Source organism: Phoenix dactylifera, chromosome 5 (assembly GCF_051530095.1).
Source record: "Phoenix dactylifera cultivar Ajwa chromosome 5, Ajwa_hap1_PhDact_Kaust_v1.1, whole genome shotgun sequence".
In the NCBI taxonomy this organism is placed as follows: domain Eukaryota; kingdom Viridiplantae; phylum Streptophyta; class Magnoliopsida; order Arecales; family Arecaceae; genus Phoenix; species Phoenix dactylifera.
In genome coordinates this window covers 37,981,854-38,004,095 of record NC_143194.1, presented here as the reverse complement: position 1 = coordinate 38,004,095, position 22,242 = coordinate 37,981,854, and the positions used below count along the sequence as shown (strand labels likewise).

Sequence of the window (22,242 nt, the reverse complement as noted above, 5' to 3'; positions counted from 1 at the left end):
ATCCAGCGAATGGCGTCACGATGAAGTAAAGCAATTTAACGAGTAAACCAAATTATTAAATTAATTCAACGCGGAAATGAACCCTAAGATTTCGGCCACTTCGCCCTTTCTTATATCTCGCCTCCTGCTCTCCTGGTCTCTCCCCTTCCTATAAATGGGGAGGAGACCCCTCTGATCTCTCCCCTCTCGAGGCTTAGCAGTAGGAAAAGAGAGGGGGAGACCACGGATTCGCTTCGCCGGAGGCCGACGCTAGGAGAAGCACTGGTCCGCGCCCCGGGGCGCTGAAACCTAGGAAAGGATCGGCGGCGGTGTTCGCCGCGGTGGATTACAGGTAAAAAGATCCTTCTGCGGCTCTCTTGCGATCGTTTCTTGATTCTTTTCGTGGTTTTACCTCTCTTGTTGTGCGCGATGTGGGTGGTAACCGGATCCTGGCAGGAAAACCCTAAACGGGGAAACCCTAGTTTTGGATGCTGGTTCTTGTGATCGTGGGTGGATTGGCGTCGAATTATTCGAATCATCGGGGCCTGTGAGGAAGCCCAGGATTTAGGAAAATATGATTTCATTCATGGTTGCTCTTTGGGATTCCTTTCTATGAGATCTGCGTTGCGTCTGGTGTTTGACAATTGGGATTTGTTTCGTGGTGTTAATCCCAAATTTCGACTTTGATGCATGTAAAAACTGCCTACTCTTGGGATCTTGATCCTGTTTTAATGCGAAAAGTCGGAACCTTTTTCATAATTGGGTGGCGATCGGACAATTCTGGTTGGTACTGATCAAATTTAGAAACTCTAAATTCCAGTTTTACTTTTCATATATGTTACAGCTGTGTATCTATGGGAGATAAACTTTTTTTCATTTTTTTTCCTTTTTGCTGGTCAGCAATGATATTTTTGATCTTTTTTTAGTTTTTCTTGTATATTATTTTCTTGTTCAATTTGGCGATTCAAAAGATCTTGGTAAGACTAGCCCTAGGTTGGTTAGTTGTATGTGCAGTTGCTGGAACCCTAGGCTTGGCTATAGATTTTGCTAACCTGGTGCGAATTGGACTTGAATTAATCAAGTCACTGGACTGTAGTGCTTCTACATGCATATGTAACAAAGAAACTCCAGATCTGAATCTTGATTGTTCCTTTTGAATTCATTTTTCCAATTGATCATCCATTACAATGCACCTACTTGCAAATTCATGGTGCGCTGAAATTTGCATGTTATCAAGAATTAGCATTTGATTCATATGTGGGACAATCCCATATTATAATTTTGATGTAGGTGGAGCTCTCCATTTTTGTGTGAAGTTAATCTTGTTTGAACGTGAAAGCTGTTAACATTTTGTCATCTTGGTTATATGGAGTTTGAAGTAGCTGATGTTCACCTGGCTTCTGGCTAACAATTTTCGGAGAAAACTGATTTACTCTTGTACTGGTTATGATTATGTATCTTTGGGATATAAACCGATATCCCAGAGATTACGTCGAATAATTCTATGACTATGATTATGTGTCTCTGGGATTTACTCCTATACTGGTTATGATTATGTCTTCTGGCTAATAATTTTATGATTTACTCTTGTACTGGTTATGATTATGATATTCTTGTTTTCTTTCTTTCCTTTTTTCCCCTTTGGGATTGGGATAAAATGGTATGGATTATATAGGTGGTGAGGATGTCGACCCCTGCAAGGAAGAGGCTGATGAGGGATTTTAAGCGATTGCAACAAGACCCTCCTGCAGGAATCAGTGGCGCTCCACAGGACAACAACATCATGCTCTGGAATGCTGTCATATTTGGGTATGTCTGTATGAAACTGTACGGATGTAGTTTTCTATATATTTCTTTATATAGTGACCTTGCTGATACTCTGTGCTTGGGTTTTGTTTTGCAGCCCTGATGACACCCCTTGGGATGGAGGTGAGGCATTTTAAGTACTTAAGCATTGGTTCGCAAAAGAGAATGAAAGTTGAAGCATGAGACGGACTTTTTATAGTTTGCTGTAGCTATTGATAGTCTTTTATTTATTTATTTATTTTTTGGTCTGATGTATTTTTTACCATCAGTTCTGGTGCCAGTTCATTTTTTAAAAATAGTATTAACTCTGAATCTTAGTTGCTCTTTTTCTTTGCATTTTAAAGGGTAATTTTAACAACGCATAGTTGGCGTATTGTATGTTTCCATATCAAAATGATAATGCAGCATCTGTAAATACTGATTTTACTGCATGATCCTTAGTGTTGTTGCTATATAGAACAGTATGCGACATAACTCAACATGCCAAGCTATGTTCTCATATGTTATTTCTTATGTTCTGATATGCTTTAAGTTCCTTAAGCACATGATCAATATCTTGTTTCTCAAATGGAGATTAAGCTATTAAAATATTTATTTTTTTATTTATTTGTTCTCTCTTGTATGCAGGGATTTGTAGTCTGATGTGGGACAGGGTGAAGCCTTATTTTAAACCTTCATCTAGTGTGACTTATCTAAATATGTCATAAACTGGAATTCATCGAACAATTGATTTTATGCCTGGGTATTGGTATAACTCAGCTTTAAAAAAGACAAGATAACATTATAAGTCATTTCCTAGAAAAGCAGGGAAGAAGTTATTTGGGAACAGCGTTCGGTGCCTTCAAGTACCTTGAATCCTACCAAATAGATTAGGAAGCAGAAAAGATAGTTTCTTGATTGAGACGAGAGAAAGATGAGATGGAGTAGAATGCCATATTCATTATGAGAAGATGCTTGGATGAAACAGAGAGAGAAGAGAGGAAGGAAAAATCAGGGGCGTATATTTTCCCCAACATTTATCAATAGTCAATATTTTAGTTAATGTTTTAATGTTTTGCAGAGTTTTATGAGTGAAGCCTCCAAAAGTACTTGAAATTTACAAGTTCAATGAGTTCAAGACATCCTCTTTTAACATTCACTCTTGAGGAGGCTAGAATATGACCTCTATAACAAAAATTTAGTCTCTTTTTAACTAAAAAATGGAATTGGATGTTTGAAAATTTAAATAAAAAATGCCTCTTTGAAGGACATCCTTTTTACCAAAAATCCTTAATATATGCAAAGAATATGGGTATAAAATTCTTTTATGAGTTTTCATTGATCTTACCATATATTCTAATACTGTTGTCCATCATTAGATTTCATCGATGGCCATTTATTTGGGGATTTCTGCCAGCTATAACTCTTTGCAACTCAATATACATTTAAAATTTTACTTGATAATGAATTTCATCACCAAAGATCAAACTTCTTATGACACCAAAATAATGTGACCTAGAATAAAGAAGTCATAGCTTTAGAGGAGGCAAGAAGATATAGAAATCCACACACTTTGGGCCTTGGATGCCATGTAGTGCCTATTCTTTCATATCATGTAGATAGGACTAGAAAGAGGATAATGTGAGAACTTCTTGGTTTACAGAAGGATGCAAAGATGGACCAAGACCCCCTTTTTACTAGGACTAGTTTTGGGCATACACAGTGCAGGCTAAATGAAAACTAAAAATAGAATGTTATAAATACTCAAAAAACAAACAGCAGAACAAATGCAAGCATTAAATGCCCACTTGGGCTACCTGCTCATTGTTAGGATGAATGACACCATCATCCAAGTCATTTCTTTTCTCTCTTTTTTTTGGTGGGGGTGGGGAGGCAGGGGGATCCACACATGACACACATATGTATATATAAAGCCACTTGGATGGTAGGAGTGAGAGGTTGGAAATTGGTATCAGTTACTGTATAAGGTGGGATCTTCTAGCAATCGGATTCTGCTGTTATTGTCACTTTAATTGTTGGACAGGGATGGAATTTTGGTGGAAAAAAAAGAAAGATACTGGAAGAGGATTCATGTAGAATAGGGGAGGCAGGGGTCGATATTGGGAAAGTACAGGCTTTCTCTTTGTTTTGCATTCTTGAATTTATTGGAATTGTGTTACTTGAGTTTGAACTGGTGATGAGATTCCTGATTTAGAAAGGTTTTGTATTCTGCCTTGAATTAGGTTGGATAGAATTAAATTCTTATTTTAACACATTTCGAGCCATGGAATGAAGTGGAATGGGAAACTTATGTCCATATTGTTGTCTTCTTACATCCAGTCGAAAAAGGCCAAATTTTTCCGCCCCCCCCCCAAAAAAAAATCATTTCATTATAAAATAATATAAAAAATAGAAGTCAAATAAAAAACTATGAATAATTAAAAGAAGTGTGTACTATCACTTGATCGTTATACTAGCCTTGTGATGTTGCATGTGGGGTCAACAATAGAAGATTCAAAATTGAAAAGGCTCCATTGGAAGGATTTAGTAGTACAACAGGTTGTCAACTTGACTCCTTTTTTTGGAAATTGGTGCCAAATTCCTGGCTTGGGCAGATTCAAGAAAGGTGTCTATCATAAAACTTATTAGCCTAGTTGGTGGTTAGAGAGACCTATATTGTTTGCAATTTAAGGTCATCAACCAAGAAGTAACCTTCTGTTCAGAAATTCCCTTAGACTTGGAAAGACTCTAGGAGAAAGAGATAATGATTATGTTTTGAATAACTTTACCTTAAGAATGAAATTGTGCCCTCTAGGAAAGTAAATTTGCACAGTAAATGATAATATCTTCTTGCTTGAATTTAGTAGTTCTCCAAATAATAAGGAATGCTACAAGTACACTAGTTTATATATAGTATTTATTGTTATACATGGTATATATCAAGGACCGCTATATCGCCCCAAACCACTTGATTTGGGGCGTATTGAGCCATACTGGGGTCTGACCCGCGCTATTCTAGCCCTCGGTTCGAAAAATCGGCGAGGGAAGGGGAGAGGGAGAAGGAGAGAGGAAAATAGAGATGGAGGGAGAGAGGGAGGGAGAGGGAGGGAGAGAGTGAGGTCACGGAAGCCCACTTGCTCTCCTTTGCTTGTCCGCAGGGGGTGATAGGTGAAGCCCCTGTTTCGGAACCCTATTTCGAACAAGTTTGAAACAAGGGCTCCGTCCCGATTTTTATTTTTATTTTTTTATTTCTTTAAGTGAAGTTGGTCTCGATTTTTTATTTTTTATTCTATTCTTTAAGTGAAGTGACAAACTTTGTGCTGACTTCATTTAAAAAAATGAAAAAAATACTGCTCAACACCTTTGTGGATGAGCAGAGGAGGAGAGAAGGGCTTTCGAGCCTGCTCTCTCACCCTCTCCCGACATCTCCCTCGCTCCCCCTCCTCTTCCTTTCTTGCCCTCTCTCTCTCTTCACATCGAGCCCCTGTTTCGTTCTCCGCCCAGTGGCCCAAGTAGAGGAGAGGAGGGCTTCCGAGCCCCCTCTTTCTCCCTCTTCCAGCATCTTCCCCCCTCCTCCGGTTTTTCTTCGTCGGTACATGCTGGAACAGCACAACACGATATTGTACCATCCCATACCACCGGCCTACGAGCATGGGTGCTGGTTCCGGTACCGTGGACCTTAGCATATATGGTTACAATATAGTTGGATATATTAACTAGGGTTGTGTCATACATTAAGAGGAACATGAAATTCCAAGTCTCATTATTAGGCTTGAGTTACCATTGCAATAGCAAAAGGAAGAGATGTCTACTTTCTTTGTCTTCACGTGTGTGACACACAAACACACAGGGTACTTATACTAGGAAATAGAGATACATATGTTTGATTATTGAGGGAGCACAAAGAGACATCATGAAGAATCCTATCGTAATAATTAGGTGCTTGTTAAGGAGTTTGACTGAATAATGATCTGAGTGTAAGTTGTAACCTGATTGGCTCAGGTGAGAGAGGTGAGGTAGAGATGGGCCAGTAAATCTGCAATATGCCCATTGCCCTTACACCACAATCACAAGAACTTTGCGGAAATCTGGTTGATAGATTTTTCATTCATTGGTTAATCCTATTAATGGCTACCTCTAGATGGACAGTGAGTGGAGATGATTGGATGTATCACTACAATATTGATGTAACTTTCTGAGATGTACAATTTTTTACTTTAATATACTTATTATTTGTTCTTTAAGAAGCTCTTTTCTCCATTATGGCATTTCAAATCTGAAAATATATAATTCTTGTAATGATTATGCAGTTTTGGCTGCCTTTTTGCAATTCGTAATTGTTTATATGACTTATAAAGTTGTTGATTTTGTTATCATGGATATTCTCTCTAACATATGGATATATCTTGAGTTTGTTAGGTACGTTCAAACTGACACTTCAGTTTACAGAGGATTATCCTAATAAACCACCAACTGTGCGCTTTGTTTCTCGAATGTTTCATCCCAACAGTAAGTTCTGGATGCTGAGATTGTTCCACATAATAGGATCTATACTTGCATTGCTTCCTCTAGGTCTTGGTTCATTATTTATCTTTGTAATCTCTAATAGTTGCAAGAAGTTCCATGCTGAAACATTTTGATCCTATGAAGCTGCTTTTTAACCGACAGCAGTAACACTTAAGCTATGTGAGCACTTTGCAACAATAGCAAACATGGAGAGTGGATGTCCTGATGCCTCCTATTTAACAGTCCATTGGGATCTGTTCATGATGGTTTCGTTTTCTTGAATATCTTATGTTTTGTGATGTAATAAAATTACACTTTTGGTTGGCTACCTGGTCTTTAAAAGGTTTCTCTATAACTGCAATGCACTGTTGTTTTTTCAACAGGGCTGTCATTTCATCTTAAAAGGGGCCCTATACTCTTAGCATTTTGCTAAAATATTGCTTTGATTATGACGTTATATTTGCATTTTATGATTTTTTTAACATTATCAGCATTGCCACTGTTATATGTTGGAAGCTAACCCATACTTTTTCTTACTTTAACCTTTTGTGGTTGAATATTTATAGTTTATGCGGATGGAAGCATATGCTTGGATATCCTACAGAATCAGTGGAGTCCAATATATGATGTTGCTGCAATACTTACATCAATCCAGGTTGGAGAATCCTCCCTTTTTTTTTTAACAAATAAATTATTTTTATATGAAAGTCCGGATGCTTATTTAACACTGACTAGTTCATAAACACCATAGCAATGCCATGAATAAATGAATGCGGACAAGGAAGTTAGAGTCACAACCAAATTATAATATAGTTCGATAAAATGCCCGGAATCTATTTTCAGTCAATATCATCATCATGGTTTTGGTTCATATTTATAATTGTCTGTTCTTTTGCAATCCATTCAAATTTCACCAGTAATATGAACTTATAGAGCCATCAGAATATTATATGAAACTTCTTGGTAATTTTGTTCTGTTGCTATATGCTGAAAGCTATGTTACATGGGTTCAGGCAGGGTTGTAATGGAGTCTAGCTTGATACAGCACTGAGAGTGTAGAAAGCCTGTAGAAAATTTAAGAAGAGAAAAATATGGATAAAAGAGAATTCAGAAGAGAGATTTAGAAGGAGAGAAGGGAGATTGTGGAATACACCAAGCTAAATCATTTCTTCATAATTATGAAACCTATCTTTACAACCTTCTGTGAACTATACAAATGGGCTATAAATAATATTAACCTTATACAACTTTTAATCTAGATCATGCCTCTAACTAAAGGACAACTAAAGGACCCTTAATACAAGTGAAATTCCAAATTTCGGTGTGAATTCACTGCTAACTACAGCTGAGGCTTTCTGCTACTTTTTGGCATAGAAAATACTAGAATTTTTCTGAGGAACGTGAAATATCAATTGTAGATATTGAAGAGACCTTTCCAACGGGTCTAAGATCATCAAAACATGATATCTGTACGAAAAGTTATGCCTTGCTTTCCATGTAGACTATGACATGATTTGGTCATTTAGTTTGACAAATCTTTATATCCATCCTACATTAATCAAGGCTGGATCTGATCAAGCTTGGTTGGGAATTATTTTGGGCTTGAACTCTGGGTCAAACAGGATTTGTTTATTACTACTTTAAGCTTAATTCAAGTTTAATCTCAAACTAAGCTGAACATGGGCCTAATTCATCAACTTGATAGTCCTAAATTGAGCTGTAATCTATTCAAGTTTAATCAAGCTCGGTCCAAATTTGAATTGTAGCTTTATTCAAGCTTGATTCCTGGTCAAAATAACATTTAATTGATTCGAGGAATAAATAAAACACATTGGCGAAAGCCTTAATCCCACTATATGTAATATATAGTATATATAATGTTTGGATTTCATTGTAGTGCTTCTCAAGATTTGAGTGCTTATTTTTTACTTTGGCAAAACTAGCTCTCTTCTACAAAGTAGATGGCCAAGTTAGCTCAAAGATTAACATGCAATCACCTGTTGCAACCCAAAGTGCGAGTGACAAGTACCATAAGTTATTTGAAATCATGGATTATGTTTTTTAAAATAAAGGGAGTGACTGCCATCATCTTTCTTGCAACGGTGGTATGCAAGAGAGAGAGAGAGAGAGAGACCACCCGTTCTGAGCACCGCTGTCGATGCCAATCGCAACAGGGAAGCAGTTCTAATTGGCGGCCACGAATGACTGGGTCCTTGCCGAGTACATTGAGAGCTCCCTCAAGTTCCCTAACCTCATCATGTTGAAGTCCTGCTTTCCAACGAGGGCCCCTGTGAAGGCCCCGTCGGAGGTCAACAGTCAGCATGTTCTGGATTGGTGGTGGCAACTGAGGAGGTTCGAGAGACGTTCAGGGCCAATGGTGGGTGTTTGGGGTATCTGACAAGAAGGAAGAGGGTGTTAGGGTAGTGGTTGGGGCGGAGGAATGGGATCAGGGAGTTGTATTCGAGATGGCCGATGATGCCAGAGGATGAGAGGGTTCTCAGGACGAAGAGTTTTAGGATGAATAAAAAAGGGCAACCGACTGCCAACCAGTTGCCTATTATTTTACTTTAATGCCCTTGCAAAGGAAGCGCCATAATCTATTTTAACTTTTTACAAAAAATAAAAATGTACAGTAGCCAAACCCTTAATATAATTATCTTCAAGCCTTACTGAGCTAGGTCAATCTTTGCCATGGCTTAAAAATAATTTTCACCTTGTTCTGCTGGTTCGAACTTGATTTGTTTAACTTCCAATGGACCTTGTTCTTAGCTTTTCTCAAGCTGAGGTTGAGCTGGTTAGCTCATTTGGCAGCCCTAGGTTTGGGTATGGTTGTCAAGTGTGGGTATGTATTGAGAGGTCAAATTCATCTTATTCAGAAATATTAGGATATGAGGAGGTAGCTAAAAAAGGATCTTTTTATACACACTTGTATCTTTCTTATCCACGCAATTATGCCTATTTCATACAAACTTGTTTTATGAGCAGGTGAGGGACTGAAAAATAAGCCGCAATCAAAACCACGAACTGAGTGTAAATATTTGTAGGAACAATCCTTGAATGATAAATCATATGCAAAACAGAGACTGTATCTTAATCTGTTCAATTAAATGGTTGCAATACAGCCATCCATCTAATGCTGTCTTTGCTACCCTTATTAATTGCAAGTATTTATAAACCTAACCCTGTGCCCTTCCCGTTTTCCCTTTCTCAAGTATCTATCTAGTGCGGCACCGAGTATTCCATCTCTAGCCGACTGAATCCTTCAACCACTATTTTCTGTCTCCTGGTGACCTTGTCAACCAGGTTAAGCCCCACCAACCGCTTGTCTCATCCCAGGTGGGTACCATGCAGCCTTTTTCCTTCAATCTTCTCCCCCTTTCTTCTCCTCCTTTGCTCTCTTCCCTCCCTTTAGGGTTTATTCAAGACTTCCACCTTCCCTTCTTGTTCTTTATCAAACCTCTCAATTTCTTGTACAGCCTGGTGAGATGGTATTGTAACGTGTCAAAGTCGTATATCTTGTATCCACACCTGTGTCATCTTGTGTTGACATGAGTACATTGGGTATGGAGGTGAGTCTGGGTATCATTAGACTGAAAGCTGAAATAGTGGACCTTGGACCTTTCTGTGAATCTCCATTCAAAGTCCTTGTTGCTAAAACTATGTCAAAACTCATTTTTTATATCACCGCTTGGTCACATTTTTCTCTCGTTTCTTTTCAGTTTGCGCATTTGTACACATGCTCAAGTTGATTTACTTCTTTTGATGCTACCTTGCTCTAATGCTTTCTTTTATGATCATAGCTTCTGCTGTTTTAGGTGTTCCTTTGTCCTATCTTACTCTCTTTTTTTTTTTTTTTTTTTTTTGCTGAAAACGGATATTTCATACAATACGTGTACGAATACATCCAAGAAAGTCAAAATACAACAACTCACGGAGAGCCTGTGGAAGCATCCTATCTTACTCTCTTTGATAATTCAGTGGTTTGTTCCTTGTGTAATTCAATAATGTAATTAGTGGTCTTGCTCTTATGTTGTCTCCTTAGGTGGCTAGGCATTTAGCAAGGTGGCTGAGCATGCACCTGAGCCTAGAGAGCCAGGTACCTGGCATCTCTGGTTTCAGAAATACTGATTAGAATTTGGGAGAGTTAAGGATAAGGAAAAGATAATATGAAGAAAGCAAAAGAGAAATTACAATAAGAACTAGTGGAACTCTCAGTTAGCGTTCATGAACCCCCAACATAAAATGAGATACTTATGCGGAATGTTGTATTGTGTTAAAGCTAGCGTAATGTGCGATGTTAAGAGCCTAAACATACCATTAATAGAATTAATGTAGGAGGGTGCCAGCAGGCTTGGTTGGTGAAGTCCACCTTGCCTAGTTCTTTAAAAAAAAAGACTTGTTTGCAATCCATCTAAATCATTTACTCCATGGTTGGAAGAATGTTTATTTAGAGTGGAAATGTGAGAGATTTTGCGAACTACTTGGCTACTTGGGCTCTCATTGTGGTTCTTGTCAATCTCTTACCGAAAGAAAGCCAAAAGAAAAAAAGAAAGAAAACAAAGAAATGATGTTATCGCTCTTAGCGAGCATGCTGGTTGGAAGAGTTCTCAACATAATCATTCATGTAATATTTTCCAATTGCGCTTGATTTCTTAGTCCTAGAGAAATTGTTTAGAAAAGCCTAATAGCAAAAGCTTTAGCTTCTTGTACCTCCTAATTCATCTATTCTCTCTGTATATTCATGTACTTATGTGAAGAATGCACTTAATGTGATTAGCCTCCTCATTTAGCTTATCAAAAAGGAATCACGTCTGGTAGTTTTATTATAAAACCAACCCCCCAGATTCTATCCTCCCGACATTCTTAATTTAGCAAGAAATCATTATGTGCCAACTCAGATGGGAACATAGCATGGACTCTCCAAGTGATATCTAGACAAGAATTTGGGTCTGTTGATTCTGCCCAATACAAAAGCTCAGCCTTTCAGCAGTTGTCTTCCCCTTAAATGATATGTTCAAATCAAACTCCAATCTTCCCTAAAAATCTATTATTTTAGCCTTGAATCATTTTTCTCTTATCTACATTTTCAAACTCCATGTCTTCACTTCAGGACTTTCTTTAAAGTAGCTTTCTTGAAATCCAAAAATCATGTGCACATCTAAAGGAACTATTAAATTCTGCTCAGTTAGCCAATAGCTGGTAACCAAGAACTTTGCATAGGTTAATGCACCTGATTTGGAAGCTCTTAGCTTTGCTTGCATGCTGGCTTCGTGAGCACATCCTTTAAATTTGTTTCAGATATCCACTTTTTTGCTACGTACCAATATCCAGTCTTGCACCTTCTCCCATCTCTCAACTAATTAAGATCCAGAGACTGACATCAGGACTCTGAAGGCAAGCTTATGTACAGAGAATGATTGTTTAGCACAACAGTGATTAGATCACTATTCTGTAAGAGCCCACCATTCCACCTAACCAAATCCACATAAACCTTTTTTCTTGACTCTATGGTGCCAATAAGGATTCCTTTATGTCGAAGGCTTAAACTTGAAATGCTGAGATCATGAACCGTACTAGTAAGCTCCACTCTAGCCTGGAGTCGCAAGTTCCCATCTGCATACCGGTCAAGGACATTTTCCATTTGCACTTGACTCATAAAATGTTCTTTAAATTAGAACTCTTCCTGACTTCAGTGAGTGTAGAGGTGTAATTTTTTTTCCAATAAATTTTCTAACACTCACCATGTTCCTTTCCCTTCGGTTTCCAGACATCATCTGATTATTGATTCATGCCTGGATTTTTGGTGACCATTGAGCTCGCAGAGGTCATCTACTCTAACCTCACATCCCCTATTCTATGTTGAAATCCATCTTGGGGCATGCCATCTTCAGATTGTGGCTAATTGTAATTAAGGCTCTATTTGGTTGAGAAATTTAAAGAAAAGAAACTAGATAGAGAGGAATATTCTTTTTGATTCTTTGGTAATGAAAACAAAATTCAGGATAAGTGAAAAAGGAGAAAATAATGGGCCAAAATTTTCTTGAAAAAATTTAACAAGTTCCCCAAAGCTAGGGATTTTAAGAGAAAATAGGGAATAGGGAAGTGGTTCAGGACTTCCTGTGTCATATTTGGTCCAACCAAATATGAGAGAATTCCTATTTTAACATTTTCTTCTTCATTTTAACATGGATGTATTTTCATCAATTTTCTCTACAACCAACTAGAACTCAAGAGAGATAATCTACACATTTTATAAAGAAGAGGTAATGCAAGAATGAGGGCCTTGCTGACAACAAATGTAGAAGTTGGTAAATTGTTTAGCGACCAGGCAGATTCGCAACTGCTTAATGTTTAGCTTGTTAGACCACATTAAGTTTTCTAGGTAGGTGGTTTGTTAAAGAGACAACCACACATTATGTAGAGCTTCTAAATGTAGATTCTGCTGGGTGACTTTTGAGAATTTTTTAAAAGTTGCTTTGTTATTGATGTCTGGTATGAATTGGTCATAAGCCACTAAGCCAGATGAGGAATGGTGGGTTAAAGGAGATCATAGTAACCAACCAAACAAGATCATTAAATTTAAGGTGTACTTCCTCATAATGCAGATCTGGAAGTAAACATTGTTTTTTGATTTTTAACTACAATCATATACTTAATTTTTATGCGGTTACACAAATTTGAAAGATGTAGAAATGGACCTCGGGCCAGGTAATGCACCAGTCAGTTGGAAGTATGCTAACTGTCTGGGTTGGGTCATGCCTTAGTCTGTCCTAATGCTTTATCTTTTATCACATAAGAATCATATCTTGACCCCATACTTAGGTGCTGTTTGGTTGAGAGGTTTTAGTAAGAAACACTTTTCCAAAATTCATATCTATAGAATTTTATGGAAGTTGCTGTTTGGAAAAGATCTATCAAAACAATTTTACCCCGTACAGGAAAAATTGGTTTTAGAAAGATCTGGGATTCCACGTTTTTCTTGAGATGGATTCTTCTCACTCTTGGTTATCAGGATAGAGACGGATTTTGCCACTGCCTTCCTCCTCAACCCTGCCAAATTTTTGTGTATGTTCCCATTCCACCACAGACCTAATATATTAGTTTCTCCTGCAAAATAAGGAATCGAATGGAACTTAATTTTTAAGAAAACAATTTTTTTGTAAAAAATCTGGTTTTTGGAAAACAACTCTCATAAAACCAACAACCAAACACCACCTTCGACTGTTAGCAACACACTTTGCTAGGTTGATCTTTTTCATGGTTACGAGCCAATTCGCTGATAGAAGGCTGTGTCTTTATATTCTTTAGATTTTGTCTAGATCATATATATAGTATGCTATATAACTCGCCTAAAGAAAATAACAAATTAAAAATTCTCTCTTTGGCATTGCTTGGTCCCTACTCTCTCTCTTCTCCGAAGAATGAAATGGTCCTATCATTTTTATTTTTGTAACTTGAGTTGGAGTCCATTACTAGTGAAAGTATCTGTATAGCAATACCTGTCAAGTGACCATCGTTGTTATTTACGGGGCCATTTATGCATTTGGTGACAATGTTATTTATAAATCCTCCTTTAATACTTTTGCCTACGAAGGCCAATTCATCATTTAAAATAGGAACTATTATCCATTAACATTGGAACCACTTTTTTGTTGCAGTCATTGCTCTGTGATCCAAACCCCAATTCCCCTGCGAATTCAGAAGCTGCACGCTTGTTCAGTGAAAACAAGCGTGAGTACAACAGGAAAGTACGTGAGATTGTGGAGCAGAGCTGGACAGCAGATTGATGGTGGATCCCGCCCCCTCCAATCAACTGATGCTTGCTTGCTTTATCCGAAAGTTGTGGGACACCATCTGTAGTTAAATGATGCAGTATATATATTGTATTCCAACTTCATGCTTGCTGCTACCGTATAGCTGCGTGGCTTTCAGACATGGACATTTTTAGCTCGTTTTCTGGAATATCTGCTAAGCTTTGTGATATGGACATGGACATTTTCACCGGACCTTTTGTTTCACACCTTTGTCGATACCTATTTCATTCGATGTGCTGGCTTGTTGGATGAATCGATGCTCCATTGGTCGCTCTTACGTTTCCGCTCTCCTGTTTAAGCTTTTCTGTAGGTTTTTCTCCGGTCAAAAAAGATATGCAGGTTCTTGGAGCAAATGAATTTTGTTATTTTGTTTGATGATTGATGTGATTAGTAGCCTCCTCCGTTGCTTGACTGCGTTCTGGGACTGACTCGAGAGATTTAGGTTCCTGAAGACTATAGGATCCGAGTCATACTTTCTGTATTTGGATATTCTGTTTTCCTACCCCGTCTTCAAGCATGGAATGCAGGGCGCTCTGGTTTGACCAAGAGCAGCAAACCCATGGCACTTTTTGAGGCAGTGCTTCCTGGTAGCAATGGAGGCAGTTTTTTTTTTTTTTTTTTTGTCCCTTAGCAGGTACCAGTCACCAAGTCTTATGTTTTGCGGTAGAGGGTGAAAGGGCGCCTACAGTCTAAGCTTGTGGGTGCTTAAATCCTTGTACTAGTTAACTGGACCGGACTGGACATGACTTCTTCTTTTGAAATTTTTAGATGTTTTATTATTTGAATGTAAAATGGATAATATTGTGCCCGATTTTTCCCCCTCTTTTCGCAGTTTTGTCGGTTTGAAATTTAGAAAGCTATTGCGATCAGTTTTGAATTTTAATGTATTGCGAATGATGTGCTGTTCGAAACCTCTCTGTGAGCATCATGTCTACCCATGCAGGTTTTCCCTTTTCACCATACATAAAAGCGAGGGCTGGCTGAGAGAAAAGAGGTTCTGCTGCCATCATCGCCAGCACCATATATGGACTAACCTTACCTACCGCATTTTCCTACAACCCAGTGCCTGAACTAAAGGTGCCTAAAACCCAGTGCCATATTTGACAAGAGCTGCTTCTTGGAGGTTGCCTTCCTATCGCTAAAACACTACTGATTTGTTGAGATTTTCAAACTAGATTTGTGACATGTAATGTTGTTGTTACTGGATGCAGCAGCAGAGCTCAAGGTCACGCTAAGATTTTGATCACTTCTATAAATATTTAACTTCACTCATGGCTTCTGTGAGTTGCACATACAGACTAAATATACAAATAGCTACTTGCATGACCTCTACTGGTAGCAAGCTTATCACAGATTGAAAGTACAGACAGAATAAAACAAATATGGGCGAAAAAATTGAAAGCAAATACACCTCAAGATCTAGGATTGGGTGCTGAGATTCTCGCTGCTGCCCCATCCATCCTGGACTTGCACAGAATACTGTAGGTTCCAGAGAACATCATCGATCGAGGGACGCATGCTGGGATCTTCAGATATACAGTTCAAGGTAATTTCAACTGCCGTTTTCAAGGAGCCAAGAGCAAAGGTGCCGCAAATGGCAGGGTCGGCCATTCCTTTCAGCTTTGCCGGGCCATCGGTTAAGCTTTTCTGGAGCTGCGGAACATGGTAAGCACTTCCCATGTTATTCATGCTTCCTTTTTGGTAATTAAGGCTATTAAGACTTTTGTTTAGTGCAAAAGCCAAATCTGAAGTCTAAATCGATGTTATCGTGACACCAAAGAAGATAAGAACTGAATACCTGAACTTTCAGAGAATCCAATTCGCTTTGGGATTCTGCAGGTTTGCCCGTGATAATTTCTAAAAGAATCAGGCCCAGCTGATAAATATCTTCTTTTTCACCATGATCCAAACTCTGAATGCTGCGAACATGAGAAAGTGGGGAAGAAAAGAATTAGACTTTCATATGATCATAAGCCAAACCTACTTCCACCTTTGACTTGCATCACCTTCATATGGTATTAAACATAAGCATAACTCTGAATGCAATTACTTTGTAAACATTTTCCCACAAACTTTTTTGTAACTACTATTCTTTTCCAATGTCTTCTTCTTTTGAGCAATATGGTGATTTTGTACCACCACCAGGGTCCAAACTCTGGACCTCCCTCTGGACCTTCTGGCAACTTCTCTCAAGACTCATCATGTTGTTTTGGATTGGTGATTGTGTTTTAGTTTTTTTCTCTTTTGTTTTTCCCCCTTTTAAAATTTCCTCCCCTTGTATTTCCCTTGCAGAGTTTAGGCATTGGACAGTGTTCAGTAGTCATGTAATCAAACTACTTTTGCCAATCAAATTGTCCACTTGCAATCAATATAGATTAGACATGTTACCTGCCAAAGTCGCTATCTTCCATTTTGGCGAAAGGGCTTTCAGAACCTACCTGATAGACCCAAGACAGAGATTTAGCTATGAACGAAATATGGAACACTAAAACCTTTGCCTTCAATAAAGTTTGTGCTTACCTTGTTGTTCTTATTCTTCAGCAGCACTGGAAGATTATAATTCCTAATTTTTGTAGTAAGAGTTTGGTCCAACAAAATATTTTCGATGTTGAGATCATTTCCAACAATACCAGGAACTGTCACTGTGTGCAAGAACTGAATTCCCCTTGCAACCCCAATAACTGCTGATACTCTCTGCGGCCATTTCATCATCTCGCGCTTTCTCCACTCTGGCAAGTTGGAGGGCAAAAAAAAAAAAAAAAAAACATCAAGTAAAATCCACTCATCTAATCTAGTCTTAGGAAGCAAGAGAATGTTCGCCTTTCAATTACCAGTAAGATGACTCCTTAAAGTTCCATTTTGGACATGCTCAAAAACAAGCAAGACAGTACTTGCTGCGTTAGCACCATCCTGGCCACTAACAATGCAATGCCCCAAAATGCTGACCAAATGACGGTGCCTGAGCTTTGAAATGAGATCCATGCACTTCAGTAGGCTTTGAAGAGAATGCTTTGGTTTCAACTTCAAACATCTCACCACAGCCATAGAGCCATCCTGAAGCCAACCCCTGTAGAACTGAGAAGGCAGGGAAAAATTTTTAAAATTAAAGGAGGGTCAGCAAAGACAGTATCTTTTTTTCAGTAAAAAAAGTGAATCCCTGACAAAAAGAAACAAAGCGGCACCAAAAAGCATAAAGATCGTCTCTTCCACCATCATAGGAATTTCTACCACCTAAAAGAAAATTGAAAGAAGTCCACCAAGATAACCGTAGTTTCCATCAGAGAGAGATGATTCAAGAAGAGATCTGGAACTTGACCAACAAGCTCATCACCTCATCATGGAATACATATGTGAAATATTTTAGAAAACAGTAGGCAAACACAAGTTGTACATGCAATGCACAAGATCATCCTTGTAGCTAAGACTTGTAAACGAAAAAGTTTGGCAGGGCTGAATGGTTTATAATATTTATGGTGAAGACAGGAACATGCATAACTCTTGATGCTTAAGCAATGCTACATTACTTGCTCTCTACTTTTCAGACTTGATTTCAGTCATTCTAGTGGATGATAAAACTTTATGAGATTGTGCAGAGAGGTAAATCTAAAAATTGCCATGGGAGAGGGTTTTAAGAAATTCAAATAGACTTCTAGTCAGCCTTCTGAAGTCTTAGGCTACATCCTTAAATTCAAGAAAAATACCCATGTGCATGATTTGAATGTGTTTGGACTTTTTCTTTCATCATATTATACATACATACATACATACATACATATATATATAGAGAGAGAGAGAGAAAGAGAAAGGGTGACCTAATTAATATAATTTATCTCTTTTGTCAGCTTGACACTAGAACAGAGGACCTCATAACAAAAGGATTTAACATTCAAGTAGCAAGAGGATTTATCTCTTACATCAACTTTTACTCTTGTTTAGATATATTCATGAGGAGAAATCTAAGTCAACTCCAAACATAATGTCTAGACTAGTCTTAGATTTCAAAATTCTATTGGTAAAGAGAATTAGTACTGGAGATCAAAATTTCCATATGTTTTGATTTCATCTCCTAAAGCAAAAACAATTATATATATTTCACTCTCTTACCTGTCCTTACGGACCATCCTCAATCAAATTTGCTGGTCCGCAAGGACAGGTAAGAGAGTAAAAAAAGACATTAGAATGTGTATGGACTTTTTCTTTTATCATACAGACATATAGACAGACACAGAGAGAGAGAGAGGGTGACCTAATTAATCTAATTTATCTCTTTTGTCAGCTTGACACTGGAACAGAGGACCTCATAACAAAAGGATTTAACATTCAAGTAGCAAGAGGATGCTCTTACATCAACTTTGACTCTTGTTTAGATATATTCATGAGGAGAAATCTAAGTCACCTCCAAACATAATGTCTAGACTCGTCTTAGATTTCAAAATTCTATTGGTAAAGAGAATTAGTACTGGAGATCAAAAATTCCATTTGTTTTGATTTCATCTCCTAAAGCAAAAACAATTCTATATATTTCACTCTCTTACCTGTCCTCGCGGACCATCCTCGATCAAATTTGATGGGTCGAATGTATCGGTTGCTTCCTCGAGTTCTTCCATGCTAAAAACACGATAGGGAGTCAGCCCAAGTGTAGCTACACTCGCTGCTTGAGACATGTGCCCTATCAAAGATAGAATTTTGGTTCCATGATCAAAAAAAAAAATGCATGAGAATTTCAAACAGATTCAAGCCATCCAAGAGGAAAGTTTTTGTTTTATTTTTATGGTGGTCTACATATGAACTTCAGAATTTTTTATTTCTTTCCTAAAGGTTCATCATATATCTAACATCAGAATAGCTCATCAAAGAGTATTAGAATTCAGCAAGTATTCTTACGTGTCTCTGCAGGAGTTCTTCTTGGAGAGGCTTGAACCTGAGTTTTTCTCGCAATGGATTTCTGGAACATGCTGCTCTCTGGATTCGCTCCTCCTCTCCTCGTCCTTGAAACCAAGAAAAGTACTAGACCCAACAGCACTGCGCCACCCACGACACCTCCGGCAATGCCGAATATAAGGCCCAGCTTGCTCTTCGATCTGCTCTTCTCATCAGCTGGAGGCAGAATGGCCGCCAGCGCCCCAGCGTTGCAATAAGAATTCGAGCGCTGGTACCTCGAATCCCCAGAAGTCATGCAGTTCCCCGAATTCAGCACCACCAGGCTCGAAGAATTCGAGCGGATGCAGCGAGGCAGTCCTCCGATCAAAAGATTGTTGGAGATGTCGACGTATCCCAGATCGCCGCTGCAAGACAGGTTCGCCGGAAGTTGCCCGGCGAGATGGTTCGCGGACAGATTCAAGTATCGAATAGATGGCAGTGAAAACAGGAAGGGCGGAATCCAGCCGACGAAGTGATTGGAAGCCGCATCCAGCTTCTGCAGCTGATCGAGTGCTGCTAGTCCCGCTGGGATTTTGCCGCTAAAGCTGTTGTTTTTGAGGACCAGAGTCACGAGACTCTCGCCGAGGGAGGGGAAGTCGGGGCCGAGGCGGTTGCCGCCCAAGTCCAACTCGGCGAGAATCGGCAAGGATTTTTTGAGGTCGGGAATCGTTCCGTTGAAGGAGTTCCCCGCCAAGACGAGATTTTGGAGGCTGGACATGGTCGAAATCTCCAGAGGGATCGCGCCGTGGAGGAAGTTGGAGCTCAAGTTGAGGACTTTGAGGGAGGCGAAGCGATCCACCTTCCCGGGCAGCGGTCCCCAGATACCGAGTGATACCAGGGAGAGGACGGTCAAGCTGGGGAGCCTCGAAAGGGTGGTGAACAGGGAATCGGAGGAGAAGCTGGAGGGCAGGGGGATCCGGCGGTCACCGACGATAGCGAGCTGGGTGATGCGGTCGCCGGAGCAGGCGACAGAGAGGGAGGGGGAGGGAGGGAGGAAGCAGAAGTTGGTGTAGTTGGTCAATCCAGCGAGCGCGGGAGGGAACTCGAGGAGCCGCTGGAGGCGGAGGAGGGTCTTAGATTGGGAGGGGGAGAGCTGTTGGGCCGAGGCAGTGAGAAAGAAGCAGAGGAGGACAAAAACAGAGAGGTAGAAGAATCTGGGCTTGGAACGCCATGATAAAGATGCCATTTTTATCTGATGAATTGAGTGATGGTGGTGGTGGACAATGGGAGAATGTGCATGGATACGAGTCATGCTGAGTTTTGCCTTGAAAACTCTTGACAAGTCGCCATTTGTGAGCTTTAGCTACGTCAGAGAAGCTTCATATGCAGCTCTCTACTGTTCCATTTCCAGCAAAACCAAACTAAATATGAGAGAGAGATGAAAGATGGTGATTTGCTCGATGGCCAAAACGATTGAAAAAGATGGTGATTTGCTCGATGGCCAGAATGATTGAGAAAAATGGTTGTGATCAAACTGGTGGGCGAGTCAGAGTCCGGAGGTGGCGAGGGAGAGAGACACAGAGAGAGAGAGAGAGAGAGATGGCAACCACCGGTGGAAGTGGAAACCAGAAATAGTGGACGGCTGGCGGGGGACGCGGGGGTTCGCTTTACAGCCTACCCACGTGTCGTAGTCACGTGCGCTCTGTGGAATCCGGCGAGTTCCATGGCCCGGTATGATGCCAAACTCCTCCTCTTCTTCTTCTTTTTTCTTTTTTTATTGCTCGGAGATCGGGGAGAGGAGTTGAAATAACGCGTTATTTTCACATTAAGAGTCTTTAATAAGTCTTCTGCATTACGAATATTAAATAATAATTAATAATTGTATGCAAAGATAACTACATAAGCCGAGCTGGAGCACACTTAAGTATCTCTATATTTAAGAAGGCTATTAATTGAATGATTGAAGGGGGGAATTAACTTCAAAAACATGTCATTATAATTATTTAGAAATTATGAGTGGTGCATAAGATTGTAATAGAATTATTGATAAAATTGGATATTAAATAAAGATTAAAATAGTTTATTTCTTTATGGATATAAATATTTAATCTTTAATGGTGTCGCGGTCATTGAAGATTAGTTTAGTCAATTTCTTTGAAAACTGGGGAGGTCCTCTCCTTTTCAGGATGGGGCTCTACATGTGCGTGGGTTGAAATGGGCAAGACTAGTTTAGCCAATTTTTTTGAAAACTTGCAGGTCCCCCTTCCTTTCAAGATGGCGCTCTCCATGTGCATAGGTTGAAATAGGCACAGTGCCTGAGCTTTTGTAACGGAATCTTAATGGTAGTGCGAAGCGGAGCCATATTTATGACCAGAAATCTCAACTCTAGACTATTATAGTAGAAAAGAGACATATTTATGATATTTCTGTCCTATAAACAAAGCTAAGAGCTGTTTGAAAGAGCATCACCTACGTGATGCTCGTTTTCAAAGCGAATTGCATTCTTCTTGATAGCAGACTGCATTTATCTCGAATAAAATTCTGCCACGATAATCAAATAGATTTAGAACTAGTACAAAACAGATGGCATAGGCATCCATTTCTGCAAGACATCCATAGACTGATAAAATATTATGTTGCCTTAGGGCCGCTCGTATGCATCGGAAGCTGATTAGCTCAATATTTTAGTGATTTTTTTATAATAGCTGCGAAACTTTTTTTTTTTTTTGGGATGTAGAGATGAATGACTTATCCAAATTTTTTTATAAAGGAAATAACAAGGGGGCACAATGCTGTCCTTGACTTAGGAAATCTTTTATTCGTGCATCTACTTGATGACAGATAATTTACTAGTGGACTCGGAACCACTTCTTTAGTCATCGTTCAACGCGTCAAAAAATGAGCCCGCCCATCCCTACGCGAGTCAAAGAATCCCATAAAAGTTTCTCCATCTCTACGCTCTTTCCGGTCACCGCTATGAGTGCATGGCGTACCAATTCGAGTCCCGCTCAACAATCGACTGTCGTGGCGTAGAGTAATGACTCTCGCAACCCAAAACCACTGCATAATCTTCTTGTTTTGAGGAAACCACTGCATAATCTTCAACCCCTAAGTATTGGTCATCTTGGTAGGTCAGGGGCATGCGAAATTCCATAACACGTATGTCGTCGTTACCGAATGATATTATTGTCATTATTCTCGGTTTTCAAGCTAAAAGTTAGGTTACGAAATAAGCGTTTTCCATGCTTGTAGAAAATTTGATTTGGTAATCAGATGCAGGCCGATGACTTCAATTGAA

The 22,242-nt window shown here is 39.2% G+C and overlaps 2 protein-coding genes and 1 long non-coding RNA gene across 3 annotated transcripts; 2 read left to right on the top strand and 1 right to left on the bottom strand.

Annotated features, from left to right (window-relative positions):
• The first annotated feature begins 30 nt into the window (after positions 1 to 30).
• Positions 31 to 14,288, top strand: LOC103709769 (ubiquitin-conjugating enzyme E2 2-like). Its single transcript, XM_008795269.6, has 6 exons — positions 31 to 331; positions 1,655 to 1,788; positions 1,883 to 1,908; positions 6,184 to 6,273; positions 6,837 to 6,925; positions 13,929 to 14,288. Exons 2-6 carry the CDS (start codon positions 1,664 to 1,666, stop codon positions 14,055 to 14,057), a joined length of 459 nt encoding a protein of 152 aa, XP_008793491.1. The 5' UTR covers positions 31 to 331; positions 1,655 to 1,663; the 3' UTR covers positions 14,058 to 14,288.
• Positions 14,289 to 15,057: 769 nt separating this feature from the next.
• Positions 15,058 to 20,796, top strand: LOC148703605 (uncharacterized). The gene is made up of 3 exons (XR_015987572.2): positions 15,058 to 15,207; positions 15,296 to 15,749; positions 18,981 to 20,796. It is a non-coding gene; the product is annotated as an uncharacterized LOC148703605 (long non-coding RNA).
• On the bottom strand, positions 15,332 to 20,256 carry LOC103709770 (Leucine-rich repeat protein kinase family protein). Its single transcript, XM_008795270.6, has 7 exons — positions 18,969 to 20,256; positions 18,620 to 18,753; positions 16,916 to 17,159; positions 16,605 to 16,813; positions 16,473 to 16,522; positions 15,883 to 16,003; positions 15,332 to 15,737 (listed from the first exon to the last, which is right to left on the bottom strand). Exons 1-7 carry the CDS (start codon positions 20,254 to 20,256, stop codon positions 15,504 to 15,506), a joined length of 2,280 nt encoding a protein of 759 aa, XP_008793492.4. The 3' UTR covers positions 15,332 to 15,503.
• Positions 20,797 to 22,242: the final 1,446 nt, after the last annotated feature.